Consider the following 21,339-nt stretch of genomic DNA (forward strand, 5'->3'; position numbering starts at 1 on the left):
CTTGTCCAAATATCAAAAGTAAGTTGCAGACCTTTTACCTCAAGAAATTCTATTTCTGGAAGTGCAGAGATCAATGCTTCTCTATCACACATGTTGTACATAAAGATCTCCTTCTCATTAGTACAGGCAGGTAGATCCTTTTCTTCCTTGACATCCTTTTGAGTCTTTGTGATCATCCAGTAATCAATCCCCACATAGATCATGTGAGTTTTCATCTTATCCTTTTAATTGTCATAGTTCTCTCCATCAAACTTCATACTTTCCTTTCTGAATGTCATGGATCTCCTCAAGCTGCTAAGATTCCTTATCAATGAGGACTTGATGCTTTGATACCAATTGTTGGAAAGTCCATCAACACAATTGAGCGGGGGTGAGTGGGTGAATCGTGTGTCAATTGTAACTTAAATCCAACTTCAATAACCAAAATAGTGAGCAATGCCAAGAGATAAAACATGCACAATGACACAATGATTAGTTAACTAGGAAAACCGTTGATCAGAGTGAAAACCCTGGTGGAGATGGCACCCACATGATGATGAAATAATATAAAAGTTACTTGTGAAAGGATGTGACCCTCTTAAGAGTCATTAAGAGTCAATCACAATACAATTAGTACATTATTTCCTGATAGGAGACTTTGAGTTTTGAACCCTTGTTAGAAGGTTCTAGCCCTGTTAGGAGCATGAAGGAAGACAACTAAGCACACTATTGAAATTGCTTCGGCAACTGTATACAAAAAATCTTTAGGATAACAAATCCAAGGAGTTAATTGACTAAAATTGCAACTCAATTGCCAATACAATTCCTTTGAAGTTCTCAAACCAACATCAACTTAATCCTCTCCTCTACTTTGATCAAATTAGCATCCTTTGACCACATACATGATACACTTACAAACCAAGGAAACGGCTTTCCTTTATACCCTATCCAAATAACTAATTAGGTTGGCCTTTTAGGGCTTTCCATAATAGAATAATTACATAGGACCTCATTAAGATATTACATTAAGGTTCTGACATGTTACAATGCAATTTACAACTTCCAAAATAATTCCCAATACAAAAGTCGGCTGCCAGTGAACGTGTGGCTCGTTATACTTCTGTGACCTCCTAGAATGATCTTCAAGATGTGCTAATACGAACATGTCTTTAACCACGATCCAAGCTCGTTAACCTTAATTCCATCTCGCTCATAAGATATAGCCAAATATCTGCAAACTATTTTACTGCACACTAGCCTGGTACCAGTCTTCACAAAATGATCTGCTACTTATGCAATACTTAATCCAAACATACACGAACACAGAGGTAGTATCTGAACACATTCTTAAACATGATTCTAAGTTCGCATAGCTTAACTTGTTATATTCCAACTTCGCTGACCAATCCAACCTCTACAATGTACAGAGTCCCTATTTATCATGTACCAAAACATATATATGTTTATATCAATGACAAACCTGTTCAATACACTCATACCCAGCACATCGAAGTGCCAACCATTTCTGCAATCCTAATAATGGAACATTAGAAACTAAGTTATCATTTTTTTTGGAGGTAGCAAAGTCTGGCTTGGTTTTGGCTAAAGTCTGGTCTTGATCAAATTGCCTGTAAAGTCTGCCACAATTTGTCAAATTTGGCCCAAAGTTTGTTAGATGGAACCTGGCTGAATTTAGGCCAATTTACTGCGAACTTCAAACGCACTAGTAGGACCCAACCAGACTTTGGTATAATTATTTTTTGATTAATTTAGTCTATTCGACCCTCATACCCTAAAATAGATGACTAAAAAGGCATAAAAGGTAAAACATGTCATTTGGACTAAAAATTAATATATATGGTGGTGTATCTTGCTACGTTTCTTACTATTAGCATAGTGCTGTATGTACTTATTCACTGCTGTGTATATATGCATTTTACAAAAAGGATTTGTTTTATGGACAAACCCAAAATGAACTCAAACTCACTACAGCAAGAAATTCGAACGACTTTCAAACCTGAATCTCAAACTTAAAATCAAACTTAAATCTGAACCAGCAACTTAGATTAGAGACAAATGTGACATATAAAAGCCAAACACGAAAAACTATAATATCATGTAAACAACACCCTAATCACATCAGTGAAACTATGAATTTGCAATGCATGAAACAAATAACAAACTAAAAAAAACTCTATGCATCACCTTCATTCCATTCCATTGTTTTACTTTCTCCTCTAATAGATTGTCTCTCTTTAAGTAACGAGTGCACAAATATGATAAAATCCAAGGCGAATCACAAGGATATTCGAAAGACAGTGGTTGAAAGGAATGAGAATTATGGGTTCAATATATAGTTTTTCCAGAAAAATCAACATGGACGAGATCAAAGGACAATCTATGGTTAGGATCAAATGTGAGGGCTGGTTAGGTGGAACCGAATGGGAAAGTGTTATTTAGAAGTGAAGAGGGAAATGGCATGTTTGTGATTTAAGTTGAGTGAAATAAGGAAGGTGAAAGAACAATGTGGACTTAGAAAAGGGGTGGAATTTCCTCATATCAGACAATTAAATGAATTAATTTATTTAAGTGTGGGAAGACAGTAAAGTGGGGTAAATAAATAAATGTATTTATTTACCAAAGAGGCGACATTAGGATAATAGACAAATTGAATGATTATTTGCCCTAAGACAAAAATGCAATAATTAAGGAAATTATTTATTTTGACAAGTGACAAATTGACAGGATATGGTCCTATTGGAGGATAAACATTAACAATTAATTAAATAATTGACATCATTCAATTAATGGTAGAATGAAACCATATTGATGAATGATAAAGACCAAATGCACAATATAGAAGACATGTCAAAAAGGGAGCCATATGCGTTGACCATATTTAAGTGTCCACAAATGCCAGGTCCTCTCCAAATGATGTGAAAGCACGATCATGATGTTTCCAAGGCTGAGAAATTGAATCACAATTACCAAAGGAAATTTGTGGCCCACAAGGTGGCTATTGATATACACTGAGGCATACATGAAAGATACGATTCGATGGCGATATGAATGTTGCTTATAGAAGATTGAAAAAGACGTAGCACACCACTATATTGGATTTAGATCTGCCTTTGTATGTCGTCAAGAAGTGTCACATTGTTTGGCTGTGCCAATCGCCTATGATTGAGGCCACATGATGTCTTGGATGAAGAGTTTGAAGTATTGATGCTCGATATGTCCCAGTTCTAAATTGTGTGAATCAAACACACATTGCTATCTTCAATATCGCTATGAGGATATGAGCTCAAATATATTATCATTGAGTGTGAAGCAATCATTAATTGAGCCAATGGAATATTGCTAATCTTCAACTGATATCAATTTTGATCTGCAAGCGAGATGAGTCACATGTATTAGTCCAATTAGGTTTCGACAAGACTTCACCTAATTGGAGAAAATGTAGACTAGGGAGAATATCTCAACTATGAAATTGTAACTCCATTCAAATTACCAAATAGGATTCTTAGTTACAAGAAAATGCAAGGTTGAATGATGTTAATGATCTCTTAGTAAGCTGATTAATAATGAAACTCTAACACTATAACTCAAATGTGTAAGCCAACCCAAATGGGAAAAATCAAAATAGGTCCCAACTATGAAAAGGTGACACACTAGTGCACCCCCTCGAATGGGCCCCCATGCAAGGCTAATTACTTCATAGGGGACCAATTGAGCTAAGAAGTTATAAATTGGCCTGGCCTAAGGAGGGAATGTATATGCCATTGTAAAGTCAGTTTAGTAGAATGCACCATCTGAGGATTCATGAGGATGGTTAATAGACTAAGTTGGAGATTTTTGATTGAAAATAAATACCCGGTTCTGTTAATCAATGGCTTTTAGATCATGATTTTTAACTTTGTTGGTGGTTTGGGTTTGGTATTTAGTATGATTAGGCTAGGCTAGAGAGAGAGAGAGAGAGAGAGAGAGAGAGAGAGAGAGAGAGAGAGAGCCAATACACATATATGATATATACAAATATATGTGTGTATTTATACACACATAAGTGTGTGTGTGTGTGTGGGTGTAGTGCAGACACATGTATGTATCCACACACACACATATATATGTATATATATATACATATATGTATACATATATGTATGTATATATACATATATGTATGTATATATGTATATATGTATACATATATGTATATATACATATATGTATATATGTATATATACATATATGTATACATATATACATACATACACACACACACACACATATATATATATATATATACATACATACATATATACATACATACATATATATATATATATATATATATATATATATATATATCTATATATATATATATATATATATGACACAACTGATACTTGATAATTCAAGGCTAATTTTCTAACGTTGAAAATAAAACAAAATGTCTTATATTAGTGCATCTGCGTTTGACTTTACTTCTGGACATCCTTTTTCTGGATTCTAGTATTTTTATTAGTCAATTTCAGATTAGTTTGTTTTAAAGCTTGTTTTCTTTTCACTATTTGTAACAACCGCTTTTCCTGGGTCTAAATTAACATATGACATAAGCATAAAATACAGTTATAACTTTGATTTCATAAAAAGGCAGTTACATCATTCATGTTCATGTGAAGAAGATTTACCGTTAAAGTCAGTTAAACAAAAATTTCTTAACTAAATACTTGAAATACCTTTTTATGAAATTACTTTAGAAATTGAAATCACATACCTCGGAAAACTGAGACTGAAGATCAAATAAGTATGCTTCTGCAACCACCCGGTTAGTCCACAAATACACCATAACAATTTCTCAAATCGACTGCTATCTCAAAAATCATTTGATGAATACAACTAAATAACACTATAACTTAAATTAGGGCATCACATATCATCTTACCAATTAGGGCATCATTTACCTTTGGTTTATTTAGGGCTTCTGCTACCGCTTTACCACTTAGGGCTTCCGCGACCACAGATTCAATTTAGGGCTTCCTCGACCACGGATTTTATCTAGGGTTTTCGCGACGACAGATTCAATTTAGGGCTTCCGCAACCATGAATTCAATTAGGGCTTTCGATACCATAGATTCAGTTAGGACTTCCACTACCATTGTATCAATTAAGGTTCCTGCTGTCACACAATCAATCAGGGCTTCGGATTTCTTTTCCTTCGGATTGCTTATCTGTGACAATTTCTCAAGATTAGATAATGACTTATATTCAATATTCATTTATATGAAAGTAAAATAATGATAACAATGAAATGCTTCAATTTAATCTTACCTTCTCATAAACAAAAATGATAATATCTGTCTCCGATAAACAATTGATTGCATGGCTTATCTTTGTCTGACGCATATACGACATCTTGAGAGAGGTGAAACATTGCCAGGGGCTTAACCTCCCAGCCTCGGACCACATTATATATCCCCACACGATCTCTAACGAGATTGGCCCTCCCTACTCGGAATTGACAGTGAACATCTTACCATTCACTGGGCATCATGATATATAACACGACATATGACTTGGTAGCAGGAGATCATCATAACAAGAATATGCATGAGCTATTAATTAATTCATATTAAATGGTAAATATTGAAAAGTCTTAAATGATACTGATTCATATTATTGAGGATACTTTTCTCTTACCTCATCACCCATCTTCTTGGCTTCACAGCCGAGTGAGTTCCAGGTATTCAAGATTCTCAGAGCAGATGGCTCTTACAATTATTCAAGAAGATTACATACAACATCATTTCACATTCTGTGATCATATTCTTTAGCGATCTCAAAATTGACAATATTCTTCCTGATTGAAACATGCATAAGCTAAAGAAATGTTTTATGTATTATTTTTACAAGTACTGATGTCAACTCGTTTTGTCGACTCTCTACACCCCCTCACCCTATTCAGGCCCCCAAGTTGGTGATTCCTAGGTGTTAACAGATTAAAGATCCTAATGATACTTTACACCTTCACCACACACTGGCGTCTTCGCCCGGTGAATTCCTTGGTGTTCTGCTTCTAATATCTCATTCCCAGTTAAATATATGTTTCGAGATGAATTTGATTCCATTTGGAATGATAACATCTATGCCTTGAGTTGTATGTGAATTTAAAGAATCCCTATTTTATCTTCTCACATATTCAGTTATATATGAATCGACAGATTATTATGCATAAACAATATCATATTATAACCAGGATTATGACAGACTGTATAAGCAAAATCATAACTTCAAGAAACCGTCAGTCTTGGTAAAAAGAAATTAAAAAAATAATAATTTTATGCTTAAAACCTTTGTCTTACTACTGACGTCTTTAAGGAACAGAATTCTGAATAATCAAGTGTTAAAGAAGGTTACGGGTTGCACCAGATATCTTACGAGACCAAAAATCTGAGTTAGACTTGCAATGGAATGAATTCGCCAATCCTTGCTTCCTGATCTGGAAGACTCGCCATTGCATGTATGACCCATAAGATGAAGCCACACTATCTGGATAGCCTTCTGGTAACAGCCAAGATATCATAAAAGTTTTTCAAGTCCGTGGCAATCTTGTCTTCTGAATATGCAATGATATTGACCATCCTGAAACCAACTTTCAATAGACGTTCTTCTAGACCCCGCACACATACATATTTCCTCAGATTCGCACCATCTTTCTCTATACACAAGTATTCCATTATCACGCCGATGCAAGTACTTCATTGAATTTGACAACATCGCCTGATGAAATGGGTGCTCTAAGAACAGACCCCCTAATACTGTAGAACTACAGGATGCATCTTGCTTGTTCGGAGCCAAGTCAAAACAACAGCGAGCAAATGTCACCCCTTTCCATTGATTCTCCATAATTGCTTGGGAATTCGCCCATAAGAAGAAAAAGTAAACCGGTGCTTAAAACAAAATTTTATATCTTCAACTCCCATTCTTGACTTCTTATAACATAATAAGGTGACCCATTAACTTCCGTAACTTAAAAGATTAATAGACAAGTAAGAACGCCAAGTGTCTGATCGGTTATAAACAAAGATTATTAAAATGAAAAGAATAAAAGAATGGAAAGAGAGTTGGAAGGTTGTAATTCAAAAATTATAATAATAATTGAAATGTTATTATAATTTGAACGTTATTAAAAACTTACAAGCAACATTACTTTATTAATTATTAAATTAAAAAGGTGCCAAATCATCTATACATATATGAACGTTTTTAAATATTAAAAAAAATATATTAAAATCCTTTGAGATATATATATATTTTTTATATATAATCTCAATTTTTTTTTTTTAAAATTAAATTATTAAATAACTCATGCAAGTTCTACACATGTATTCTGGCTAGATCTTTTACTTGTCTGCCCAGTGATGGTGATGCCCTACCTAATTCTTTTCTAACAATGCTTCCACCCCTTCGACATGCTCCCTGCAAGAAATTTCCTAGTAATTAATTTATTTAATCATAACAGTTAACCTTTCATCTTAATTCCATGAATTCGCGATTAACGATCAACTAACATGTCATCTTCATTTGAAATCATAACAACCATCTTATCATTTCGCTAGAATATATCAAATTAGACTGCCAATTGACTTCATGTGAACCTCAACAGCTATAATTCAAGCTAGGTCAAAAATTGGGATGTAACACTATTGCTACACTATGTATATGTTCATTTTAAAGCGGTACTTTTTGGAATGCTTTATTGTCATTTCTTAGATCTGTAAAAGTTATCATTTGGAAAAGGTGCTTTGAGCTCATAAACTTGGAAGGGAAATCTATGTTGGAGATGTTGTCATTCAAAGTTTCAAACATTCGAATTTAGTTATTGATTTCTTGTCTAAGATTTTGATAAGTGAATTATAGTAAAGCTTGGCGTCAAGCTTTGTATTAGCACATGCCTTTTGTCTTGGCAAGTTTGTGTACTGAGTTATTTAATTTTATTGCATCTCACTTTGTAATTTTTATTTGTTAGAATTACTTTTGTAACTTGTTTAATCTTGTCAAATTATGGAGATCTGCTGGTTTCTGCTTTTGTTAATAGAATAAGCATTCATCTTTTAATTCATATTGTATTGTTGCAAATCTTATAGTGAAATTTTTTGTTTGTGAGATAAGTCCCTTTAGGGCTTGTTCTCAACCTCTGAGATTAAAAAAGGCAGGTCATGTCTACTTTTCAGTTGTGTCCTCTCATATGAACACCTAATTACAATATGAATAGTGTACACAATTGTGAAGTTTATAGAGATTTAGGTTTCAGTATTTCAGTGAGCTTCACTTGCTAATTTGAAGAGATGTTTTGTGTTCCATGCTATTACGTATGGTGTTCTCACCAGAGACAAAGTAGAAGGGTAACAAACATTAAGGTCTACTAGATATCTGTACATTTATTAGGATAATTGTATGTAATATATAATATATAAAACTCACATAAATGCACATTTTAAGCAAAAATGACACCTACATTTATTCCCAAAAGCAGTAAAGGAGAAGAGTAATATTATTAAGTCTTGATAGTATCAAATTTTTTTAATAAGATTGAATTTCAAGTATATGCTTATGTGTTCATGGATGTTAAAATGTAGAAATTGAGAGAAAATATTAGCTTTTGTTTCCTCTCTATACCTGCACACAAATATAACAGAGATACTCTACAAAGAAACCCACAGAGGTTTAGAACAAAGAGTGGGTATCATCAAACCATATCTGTAGATCATCATTTCTTCCTTGTTCAAGCTTAAGAATTTGGAATTCCAATCAATTTGCCTAGCAGATTTGTCTTAATTAACAAACAATCAATATTCTTTCGCTCTGTCCAAGGCTTGATAAATAACTTTTAATCCAGTCAGTCTGTATTCATCGAAGTTAATATAGTTTTTATCACTGTAAAATGCATTCAAAGAAGTCAATTTTATCAAGGATATAACTTGTTAGAACCACAAGCTAAGTCATTGATGTCATTTGTTACCACTTTCCAGGCATAAATACCATGAACAGGTTGCTGACTTCATGCTCATTCATGCAGACATCAGTAGCTCTATACTCTATGATGCTATCTCTCTTTTGAAAAATCACTTTCATTGAATTGAATAGATGATGGGTAATAATATAGGAAAATGAGGTATTTGAGATGTATTTGCATATGCTGCACGATCCTTTAATTGCAGGTTGGCTAATTAAATGTGAAAATTGGAAAAATGAGATTTAAATTTGTAAGTCTGTTGTTATTATCAGCTATACGCATATGATGCATTATGGGAAATATCTGTACACAGTTTACATAGAAAAACATTTTTTCAATTTTTGTTCAGAATTTTAGCAGCTTTCTGGACAGCATTTGACAAAGATTCTCCTATGAAGGACCATATATAGTAAACATCTTTAAACTACATGGGTAGAGCTATTATTCTAAGCCTCAAGTGAAATTGATACGAGGGAATAACCATCATTAATTTTCCCATGGAAACTGGGCCTTAGCCCAGAAACATTACTGAGGAAAATTCTAGTGGCAATACAATATAAAATACCTAGCCTTGATATCAATGCCAAGAGGAGTCTACTTAGGTGGTAAATGGACATAAACTCAGGGAAATGTATAAATAATAAATATGAACAACAAATAGAGGTTGCAAGATCTGCATTGTTTGGACATCACTGTTGACCTCGTTGGCATGTTTACTTTTTTCCCAACAATTAGGTGACCCATCAGGGCTCTTCCACCTTCCCTTTGGTCTCTAGATCACAAATCGGTTTTTCAACCTTCTCATGGATATTATCATCTTTTGGGTGGTATATTAGAGGGTGTTTTCTCACTTTCTCTACTTGCCTCCTTAGTTATCAGGCTCATTAAGCTAGTTTTTGTTAGTCTATATCAGTCTGTATTAATCCAGAGTTCTACTCTTTGCATTGATCGTACTCACCTGGGTCAATAAGGATTTTCTTGATTTTATATATGAGTTTTATATATACATAATGTTATTCTATATTTCAATCTGGTCACATAAATTCTAGTAATTTAAAGAGTTGTCAATATTTATCTTTTCATTTTGAATCTTTTTGGGATGCTATCAGATATAATGAAATCACCATTATAATGCTGAGATCTAATGAATTATCAACTTAACATGTACCTAGATTATATAATGAAAGAATCAAGGCAATAAATTGATACATGTAGAAAATTTGTTTTGTTAAATTACAGGTAAGACATACATCTTTTGCCCATATGAGCAGAGAAAAGATACAAACCTTTGCACAAAAAAACTCATAAGTGAGGATGCTAACATACTAGAGATTTGCTTTAGCATACAGATGATCTAGGATCTATGGAGAGATTGGACTACTAGCTTTAGTATTGTCAAAAAACATTGTAAAAGAGAACTTTGATAAGTTTGTGAATAGGTAGGGCTTTTTCATCTATTATTGTTATTTACTGAAGATTGTAATGTGGTCTGTGGTTGGGTTCTATTGGCAGAACATCCAACCAAATTGCTATAAGCTCATACACACCTTGAGTTACCGTATACTTCCGTATGAGTAACATGATACATCTGATATGATGGAATCAAGGTTCCTGCTTGCTCTCTTGCAATGCCAATTTTGTTAATGGCAATATGGTCTGTGTCAATCAAAGAAGCTCCTTAGTGTTATGTAAATGAATCTTCTTGGAATTTATATTTTGGCAAGGCATCCAAAATTATGGCAAGTGGAATAATAAAAGTGAAAAATTGTTACAGTTGGGTTATTATGGTCTTCTCCTAGTTCGATGCTTTCCCTTACAGCTCTTGGTTTGGTTGTGAGCAACAATTGGTAGGATTGCATTTAATTAGAATTGGCTCGAAAAAATTTTGATTTTTCATGAATTAATATGGAAGTCTTTGTATGCACTGGAGAAACAATCGTGATAGAAAATAAAGAATCTGTGCATTTGTAGATAAAAGTTTTCATGCAAAGCAAAAGGATCACAAAATTTTCAAGACAACTACGAGGAAAAATAAATTAGATTTGCATGCATGGTTTTACTTATAGTTTGTTTTAGAAGGCCTTTTAAAGTTTATTTGTGTTGCAAATAATTTTGTAAATTTGTAATGTTACTTGTGTTGCGTTGTATATGTGGACTTGTCCATTTTTTGGTAATATGATTTTAACTGGAAATTATCAGCCAAATTGCAGGATAGGAGGTAAAGCTGGGTAGAAAACCTTAAGAAGTAAACCAGTGTGTGTTTAATTTTATGGGACCACCATTTGGCTAGAAAATCTAGACAAATCAATCCAACCTTACTATTTGAGAGATTGAGAGCTTGTAAGCTGCATGATAGACTATTAGTGCTGTAAACAATGAACACTGATGCTCACACATATTCCAACAATAGAATTCAGAAGGTGAGATGCAGAGCGTTCTGGGGATGCATACCCATTTTGTTGGAGAAACCAACCACGGAATGTTTAACTAGTGCAAGCTCAGTAATCTTCCCTGTAAATAGATAGCAAAAATTGCTCTTTACGCGATGATATTTTTCTTAGGATGAGATTTGTTCCTTACCTTTCTGTTGTTGCATCCATGACAGGCGAGTTCAGTGATATTTTGGATCAAAGTAATGCACAAGTGATAGAAGATTCCAAACCTCAGATAACTATTTTGAAGTCTGGGATGATGTACACTGGCACATCTGGCTCAGAGTCAAATGGAGCAGCTAATTTTCAAGCTCGCTCAAAACTTTTGGAAATTGAGCATTTAACATTACAAACACCACAATACAGTATGACTCTTATTGAAGATTTATCAATGGTGATATGTAAAGGAGATCATTTACTAGTAAGTTATTTAGGTTTTTATTCTCTAATTTGAACCTTAATAAAACTGATGCTTCTATCTGAGGTACTGTCATAAAGATTAATAGCTGATTTCTTTACAGATAATGGGTCCAAGTGGAAGTGGTAAAACATCTTTATTGAGATCCATTGCTGGTCTATGGTCTTCTGGTAGAGGCACCATTAAGTTCCACATAAAACAGAATAAGCAAGATCTCAGCAGAGCCATTCCTGGGGGAGTGAATGACAGTAACCAGCTACTTAATGAAGCAAATTCCCAGACAGAGGACAAGGAACAGGAACTGTTAGATTTAACTGTAAGAAACTTTGAGTCACTTCTTTTCCTTCCTCAAAGGCCTTACATGGTTTTGGGAACACTGCGCCAGCAGCTTCTTTACCCTACATGGATTGAAGATCTTATTAGTGTTGAAGAATCAAGTAAAAGTAAAGGTATATTCTACTTGTAGCCTTTAATATCTCATATATAGTTATTCTGTTGAAATCAATTCATGTTTCAAGATAGAAAGATATATTAAAGTCCTGAACAACTTAGGCAGTGGAAGAGATTCGAAAGAATTTTCATTTGCATTATAAAATTACTATTGTAAAAATAATCAAACTTTCCAAAAACTAACTAGCCTTAAACAATGTGAACATATAACTTGAGGATGTCAACCTCAAGTGCTGAAATTACTGAGGTGCAAGCAAATCAGAGGGTCATATAAAGGAAAAGTAGAAAAAAACAAGTATGGTTTTAATATATTGTATTATGGATTTGAATAATTTAGAATTTTAAATCCTTGAGGAAATAATTACACATTTGCTTTCCTATTATCTTGTCTGTATGTTTCCATTGTGTTCCTCTCTACTTGTTGTCTCAAAGAGATACAATATTTTGTAAGCATTATACTCCTTGGTTAACCAACAGGGGGAATTCTTTTGCACAAAATTGCTCTCGTTTTTGTTTTCCTGTCAATGTGAATGTTTGTTTTACTATGGAAGCCTGCTATAGGAATGAAAGCTTATCAAAACTTTAAATATTCAGATCATATCAGTGACTGAAGTTTTGCACGAAACAAATAATGATTGAAATTGGACTCCAATCTACTGCCTATGCCTTATGCTACTTGATGTTTATAGAACAACTAATATTTCACAAGTTGTTAATAGCCCTCCTTGATTTAATAAGAGAAAGCAACGGCCCTCAAAATTTGTTATACCTGTCTTTAGCTTTTCTGAAAATTCCCATTCATGGTATCGAGTCTTGTGGCTTGACTAGTGAGTCTCATCAAGTCCTTTCAGAAACTTGCAAGTCAGTCAAAACCTGCTGAGAATGCTGTACTTGTTTGTTATGAGGTAGATACTTGCTGTTGTCAAAAAGTCAGCTGCAGCTTGCTAAAAGGAGGCAGAAAGATCTCTCATTTTGATTGATTTTTCTTTGCAGGTACTAAGAAATTCTGAAGCACAATAAAATAGACTTAATCTTTGACTTAAAAGGCAGTTTTACAAACCTCCACCTTACGGATTCAATTTGTATATGGGGTTGTGCTTTAGGATGTGTTTTTTGAGGTGTTCTTCACGTAAAGGTTTTTCTCTTTGTTGAGCAATTTTTTCGAATTCTGAATATTGCAATCATAGCTTTTTCCTTTCCTCTATTCTTCCTCTAGTTTTCGTTAACTTCATTTTGCCTTTCTTCTTTAATATTGGAGTAAATGCGTTTTTACCATTTACTCTTGCTTATGTCTACTTAGGCATTATTTATTTGTTTATTAGGGCATTTTTAGTTGTTGGTAGTCACACTGTTATTTGTCCCTATTGGATTTCCCCTTGCCATTATAGGCAAGGCTATGTACATTATTTTGCGTTTCAATATAGTTTTCATATGTGATTAAATATCCTCTTTTTCTCTATTGCATCAGTCAATTTGAGGTTAGATTATTTTCTGTATTGCGGGCATTTCATGGACAATTATTTTGCCATTATCAATTGTGTAAATCCCAGTAAGGATATTTTCTCAAATTTTCTCAAAATATGTCGCAGAAAATTAAGGCTATGTACATGATTTTGCATTTCAATATAGTTTTCATATTTGATGAAATATCCTCTTTTCCTCTATTGCATCAGTCAATTTGAGGTTAGATTATTTTCTGTATTGCAGGCATTTCATGGACAATTATTTTGCCATTATAATTTGTGTAGTATCCCAGCAAGGATATTTTCTCAAATTTTCTCAAAATATGTCGCAAAAATTTAAACGGATAATTCCATTCAATATATTTCAAATCATCCAGCTAAAAATACAAAAATACTCAGATAAAAATATAATTTCAGAAATGAATATTGCAATTCAATCTTCAGTTAGAAATAATACATTCCAATTGTAGTTACAAAAATCAAAATACAGCAAAATAGTTTAATAAGCAATAAAGATTTTAAGCACAAGTGAGGCACCTGTATGACATCTCCAACAGACAATGGGTTACTGTCCATTGCCTCCAAGTTTGAGGGTTTCGGTCCTGAAACTGGCTGAAAGATGAAGCTTCTAAATTCTCCAAGAAAATAGTAATCAAATCATAAAACCAAGCTTATGCAAATGAGCTTCCCTTTGTTCTTCTATGGAGCAACCATCTTTGATTTCCCATTTTTTTCTTTTCTTCTTCTTTCTATTTTGTCACTTTTCAAACCTCTTTTAATATTAAAAAGACTTATCAATTTGCATTAAGCTCCCACAAAGCCATTTTTAATATTTTAGAAAGTTGGCATTTAAAATTCTAATGTCCCAAGAAAGGGACATTACAATTTGGAAAAAGTCATTTTTGCTCCAAGGTTTATTGCTTAATTTTTATATTGGCAAAGTTCTTTGTATCAGTTTGCAATCTTGTGAACTGCTTTATGCTAGACAGTTGTTTGAGTGGATTAGCTTTGTCTTTGTGCATTGTTAAAACAACTAAAATTTCTAATGACTAAAATTGAGTTACTGTTGTTAAGATTGAAGTTGCATAGAATCGCATATGGCTAAGATTCAACCCACAACAGGTGTTGTAGAAAAAAGATTATCGTTTGATGAACAAGATGAAGCTCTTGATACTCTTCATAAGTACATTTGTTGATCTTCAATATCATGTTACAGCTTGTATACAAGCCAATGAGATTTGGACCACCTTGGGGAATCTCTTTGGTAAGCTAGATAAGATGAGGAAATTTCATTTGGGAAATGAACTGATGAGTCTTGATCAAAGACATTTTGATCATATCTAGAGCCTCTTCACCAAGTTGATTCTCTCACAAGTAGTTGTTTGAATGTGGGGTTATAGAAGATGATGAATAATTGATACTATTTATTTTCTCTAAGCTTGGTCCTAATTATTGTGTACTTGTTTCCACATCTTACGATACTATGGATGCTCTAGGCATTGCACACAAAATGCATTTACTTGATAGTTTTGTTTAACACAACTTACAAGGGAACAAACAAGGTTGGTACAAATGGGCACTTTGATGCCTTTGAAGTGTCTAAGTTCTTCTTGCAAAGGACCCACATCCAAAGGCATCAAGTGTGAAGGACAAAATACGACATAAGTATTTTAAGTCCAATGAGAAAAAACAATCATACTTCGCAACCTACTTCTAAGTCCAAGACCTTTTCCAAAGAGGAATGATCACAAAAGAAGATAAACTGTTCTTATTATAAGAAATTTGTAATGTTCTGAACCCGTACATGACGCACAGACAATCCTTCTCCAGATAATTTAGGCAACTTGATGAAATATGCACGATGGATTGGGAACTAGCACAATGGAGTAAAGAGCATACGGATGCCAAATTGCCAATGTACGGATGTAGTATGGTGTGTAGGGGTGCCAAGTGATGCTTGGAAGTAGGCCGTATGATTATATAGGTGGCCGTACGGTGGATGTTGGCTGCCATACGGGAGAATGAACTAGGCCGTACGGTCTATTCCTTGTGGCTGTACGGTGATGTGAAGCTGGTCCGTACAGTGGTGAAGCTATCCGTACAACGGAATTTGTTGGTCGTGCTATGGATGGAGATGAAGCCGTACGTTGAGGGAATAGGGTGTGAATGAAGCAATACAAAGGAAGTATAGAGTGATATGGATGGATGGATGGGTGAAGGGGAGGCTGTGCGATTGGCAAAAGATGAAGGAGATGGTCGTACGGTGGTGAAATGAAGGAGCTAGGCATGGGCCGTACAGTGGGCAATGTAGTCACACGGAAGATGACTTTGTGTCAGAAGAAGTGGATGATGTACGGGTAGAGAGGAAGTACTTAGACATATAATAACGCAGAGGCCCAATTTCATAAGATAGAATCAACAATGGAGATTAGAATACATAACCGTTCAATAATATTTGCCAAAAAGATGGTGCTCCGATTTGTTAGATCCGAGCGAAGTAATACATGCAACAATGGAATAGGGTGAGGGTTGAATCCCACCAAAACCGTATAAGCCAAATAGGGAAGATCTTTCACTTCCGAAATGGCAAATTACAAAGAACAACAGGAATTCGCAATAGAGAGAGAATAATCAAAAAGCATGCCTACAGACCACCTACAAGCCGTGCTTAAATACCCGTCGGGAAACTTTCCGAGGGTGTACAAAGATAGCCAACGGCAATGCAAACTACGGAAAAAAAATAAAAATGGGTCCGAGATACATTAAATCAATCGGCCCATTACAAAAGTTTGATTTATTATTTATTTTATAACGGGAACATTACAAAATTAGGAGATGATGAGCATTGATGTTATCCTAAGAAGATTGGAGAGATTTCATACCTTCAAAAGCACAATATTTCACTATCCTCATTAGTGTCTCCATCTTTATTAGCTACACAAATAGTAGCTTATCCATTGTCATCCACATGGTCAGGAACTTCATATTTTTGGAATGGCAATACACTTTTGGCTTTCAATATTTTCATTAGAATGGTAGATGGCTTATTGGTTTAGGTGCAACATACCATATGACATCTTCTATGGATACGTTTTCTTCCTGCTGTGCTTCCGTGCATGCACACATCTGCCTCTGCCTCAGAGACAGGGTGTCACGCATTGGTAAATGAGTTTATGAGAGTTGTGGGATGTGATCTCAGTGTTTACCACTGCCAATGCTTAGTATTATTAAAATACATTATTATTGGTGTGTTCATTAGAATCAGCCATTCTTAATATAGTTGATATATTTGTTATTGAAATCAGTTATTCAAGTGACTATATAATGATCACTTGGTACCGCCAATGGGAAATATTGATTATAATTTATAGCTCGTTTATTAGTTCATTTTATAATGATTGATATTATTATTATGTCTGTATTGATTATTATTGATGGATTATATTAATTAAAATAATATAGATTCTTTTTCATTTATTTTGACTAATATGACAGTATTGATTAGAAATAGATATTAATATACAAACAATAGCAATATTACTTAATTCATAATCTATAATCTTTATATCTTGATTATTAATACATATTGATTGATTAATTATTAGTAAATCTTATTTCGAATTAGGGATATCACAGAAACCTGAATAATTAAAAATATTTTAGTTTGGGCGCCACTAAAGTGCCCTTGGTCTTAAAAGACAATCACATGTATGAGGCTAGAACTGCGCTCACTCCAAACAGTCCTGGACTCGAACATATTTTTTTTGGTGATGAACTAGTTCCATTTATGGATCAGTCTCCCTTGACATTATTTGGCTTTTTTGCCATCCCAGGTAAGGGTATGTTATCAATTGTTACAAGTCGTTATATCTCATGACAGGATAGCATCTATCATTTTTACTGACTTTTTAGTAGGTGAAGATAGTAAACTTTTATCAGATAATCTTTAAGCACTGTGTCCATCAAAAGATCTGAGGTAGTTCAACTCTTTGCATAAAGATTTGGCGGGTTCCTTGCCACTAGGGAAGTTTGGGATTTTAGGGACTTCTAAGGCTAATAGATACTAGATTGAATACCTATTTTAATCTAACTCAGCTACAAGACGCATTCAGTGCTTGTTAGTTTCAGGAATCACCGTGATAGATGGTGAATGATTTGAGAGATGGTGTACCCCTCACGAGTGACCACCAACAATCTTTGTCATTATGTCAGCATTCCTAGTGGAGAAGGTTGATTACTCTTCACCATTCATAATGTCCAATCTAGTGGATAATGAACAACACCAATTTTCTTTTTAAGGATCATTGGCCAGCATATAGTGACATTGGGTAAGGTATTGGACGCACCTTGCTTCTTCCTAGTATTACTTAGCCAGGTCCACTTATCCTGAATCATTATCCTATGAATGTCAGAAGAATCTCTATAGTTATATTTGTCTCCACAAGGGTTCTAGTCCCCTTCCCTGGCTATATCATAGGTTCTTTCTTAAATTATTTTGTATATATCATTGTATTGACTTGTTTGTCTATTATTTAATTACATGTAGTTACACCTCTCCTCTTAAGTTATTTTAAACTTTTTCCCTAGATGTAACTATTGATTTTCTATTGTAATTTACTGTACTTTTGAGATCCGCCTGACATTTTGATTATTTGGGGGCAAAACTTCCTTCTTTCCATAGGAGGCACTGAATTGAACATTAGATTAATTGATAAGGTCAACAGGTCATGTAGTGGGTGACAAATTGTCATATTCGGAAGGACCAAATGTTCAAGTTCATGGCGAGTATGAGAGGACACTTAAAAGATGTAAGATTCTAATATACAATAGGCATTGAAGTATCCATGCAAGTATTCCTACAGTGTATATTGATAAAATTCTTTTGCTGCCTCCCATTTTGTAGAACCTTGTTTTACTGCTGTGTGCCCAATGGAAATGTGTCTAGCAGAACCTTGTTCCATGATGGTACTAATTTTAACTATATCTGGGAGTTTTTCTACCATTCACATCAAATGACTCGTTTGGAAGTACTGATCTATAACAATCTTGCCTTTTACAATGGAAAGTCTCATATAGTGAATGAAGATTCACAGTTATCAAATGAATGCCCCATTGAAAGATATTAATTATTTGATTCATATTTGTATCACAATGTCACCTTTATTTTTTAGTTATTCTTCATTTGCACTAGACATATTTTAAGCAGTACCTTATTGCCATTGATTTGTTTTATCATATATGCTCATAATTACGATTTGTTTCTTTCTTCAATGCTTGCATATTGCAAACAATGGTGCATTCTAATATTCACGAGGCTATGCAGAAAAGTTTGTGGCAAGAATACAATAAGTTCTGAAATTAACATTTAATTGATTTTTCTGCTCTATGTCTGAGATGATCAGAAAACTATATTTGGGAAGCCAAGAATGATCCCAACCCAAAAAAAATGCAAATCATGTTCTAGTTGATCTTTAGAATTGCCAAAACTAGTTTCGGAGGTTCTCTTTTGATTTGAGTATCTAGTATGATGAAAATCTTAATCCTTTTTTTGAAAAATATTAATTTTGAGTACTCATTTTCAATAAAAAATAATATTAACCATTCAGATTTGCCATCTAGCGTTTAAAATTAATATGTAATATTTTCTATATAAACCCAAATCTTCTGTCCAATTTCAATGGAGATATTCAAGCCACAGCTTGTCCTGATCAAAAGAAATCTGAAATATGTTGCTGCATTTGATATTGAAAATTGGAAGGTTTACTTTGATGGCATTTGATAACTATTTTTCTTAATCTCTTAAGACAAATTCTGTCTGGAGCTTATGGAGCCCTTATGCAATCTTATGAAATTAATAGTGTGTGTGTGTGCCCCCTCACCCCATTGATGTATTTTTGCAACTCTGAAATTGCTCAAGGCTGTTTGTAAGTGAGGTAAATTTATATAATAAATCTTTTTGAACTGTCCAATCATGATCTTACTCATGCTACAGTATGAATTTCCATGAACAGCTTCTTTACCATTTTCATTTCAAAATTCTGCCTCGATAAATTCTGGTTACGAACTTAAATCTGTACCAAATGAGGATGAACTTGTGCGGGTATTGAAGCTCGTACGCCTTGGTCATCTATTGGAACGTTGCAATGGTTTGGACTCTAGTGTTGATTGGTCGAGCGTACTTTCTCTTGGTGAACAACAACGACTTGCATTTGCTCGATTGCTTCTTGTACAACCAGAACTTGCTTTGTTAGATGAATCTACAAGTGCACTTGATGAGGTCAATGAGGTATGCTTGTTCTTCAAGATTGCATATATTCTAAGGTTTTGAAGTGTTATTGCTTTTTTAAGAACATTAACTAGTTAATCTCTGAAAAATAACAGTTACTCTAGGTATCCACTTCTTTAAATGGAACCATTATTTTATTTGAGTGCCATTTTTTATGTATTTTCATAGCACAAAATCTGAAATCATTATGTAATTTTTTAATTTCAAGGAGCAGATAGCTTAGATGCTTGTCAATTTTTTTAATATTGTTAAACAAATTGGTGCAATGCAGGCTCATCTGTATAAAGAGATTGAAGCTGCAGGAATTACGTATATAAGCGTTGGACATAGAAGTACACTTCCCAATTTTCACAAACAGATTTTGCGGTTGGATAATCCTACATCTCCTAGTTGCGGATGCAACTGGATACTTGAACCTCTTGATCAAAATAAGCTAGGTTTGACAAAATCAGCTGTGTAACTGTAAATATTTTTCCTGTGGGCTACAGTATATATTCACTCATAGGTTTTGCAGCTGACTATCTGTTTTGTGTCTTTGAATCAGATAGAAAATCAAAGGCTAATAATACTTTACACTGTAAAATAGCAGTTGACTTCATGTGTTGCATGAGGTTTCCAAGATACAGAATTGAAATACAGTAGAGAAACTATTTCTGTTTTATAAGGTATGCAAAAGGTTATTGTCCATGGGCGGTGGAAGACAACTAGAAGACATTAGATTCCTGATATATTTTTTTTGGAAAATGAGGAGTTTTCCTAAGCACCATTGTAGAGTTAAGATGTTGACGCTCATATTTTGATATGGTAAAATCTATTTTATTTTTCAGGACTTTGCCGTGTGAAATGTGAGGATATGACCAGTAATTCAATCTTTAGATTGTTGCAGTCTAGCGGATTTTGCAAAGTTTGTTATTGCACATCTACATTTGTTGGGGACACGTCCCCGCCCAAAAAGGCCATGTTTTGGAAACGGGGAGTCCCGGGGACGGTTATGGTGCGCCCCCCCCCCATCCCCCTTTTCTGAAAATTCCTAGGAGCATCCTGGAAACTTGGAGACTTCGGGAATTGTTTTTAGGGACGTCTGTACATCCTGGGGATGGTTGGGGAGGCCTTGGAAATAACTGGGACAGCTGGGCATCTTCGATTCTATAGACAACGTCAGCACTTATAATTTTTTATTTTTTATTAAAAAAAGTGGGGCCCTCCTTCCAAGTTCACCCTACTGTGCTTATTATTGTTTGGTAGTTAATTCCTGCTATTTGGGGCCCTCTAATTAGTATTTGACAACATTGTGT

At 34.2% G+C, this 21,339-nt stretch overlaps 1 protein-coding gene across 1 annotated transcript in view; it reads left to right on the forward strand.

The window, feature by feature from the left end:
• Positions 1-20,873, forward strand: part of ABCD2 (ABC transporter family protein) — an 85,865-nt gene extending 64,992 nt beyond the window's left edge. Inside the window, exons 7-10 of the mRNA XM_089821482.1 lie at positions 11,601-11,848; positions 11,949-12,294; positions 19,770-20,044; positions 20,316-20,873. Coding sequence (XP_089677608.1) covers positions 11,601-11,848; positions 11,949-12,294; positions 19,770-20,044; positions 20,316-20,504 — 1,058 coding nt within the window. The 3' untranslated portion in view covers positions 20,505-20,873. The remainder of the gene's footprint in view (positions 1-11,600; positions 11,849-11,948; positions 12,295-19,769; positions 20,045-20,315) is intronic.
• Positions 20,874-21,339: the final 466 nt, after the last annotated feature.

This window comes from Cupressus sempervirens, chromosome 3, assembly GCF_028749045.1.
Source record: "Cupressus sempervirens isolate cs-2001-9-10 chromosome 3, ASM2874904v1, whole genome shotgun sequence".
Lineage (NCBI taxonomy): Eukaryota > Viridiplantae > Streptophyta > Pinopsida > Cupressales > Cupressaceae > Cupressus > Cupressus sempervirens.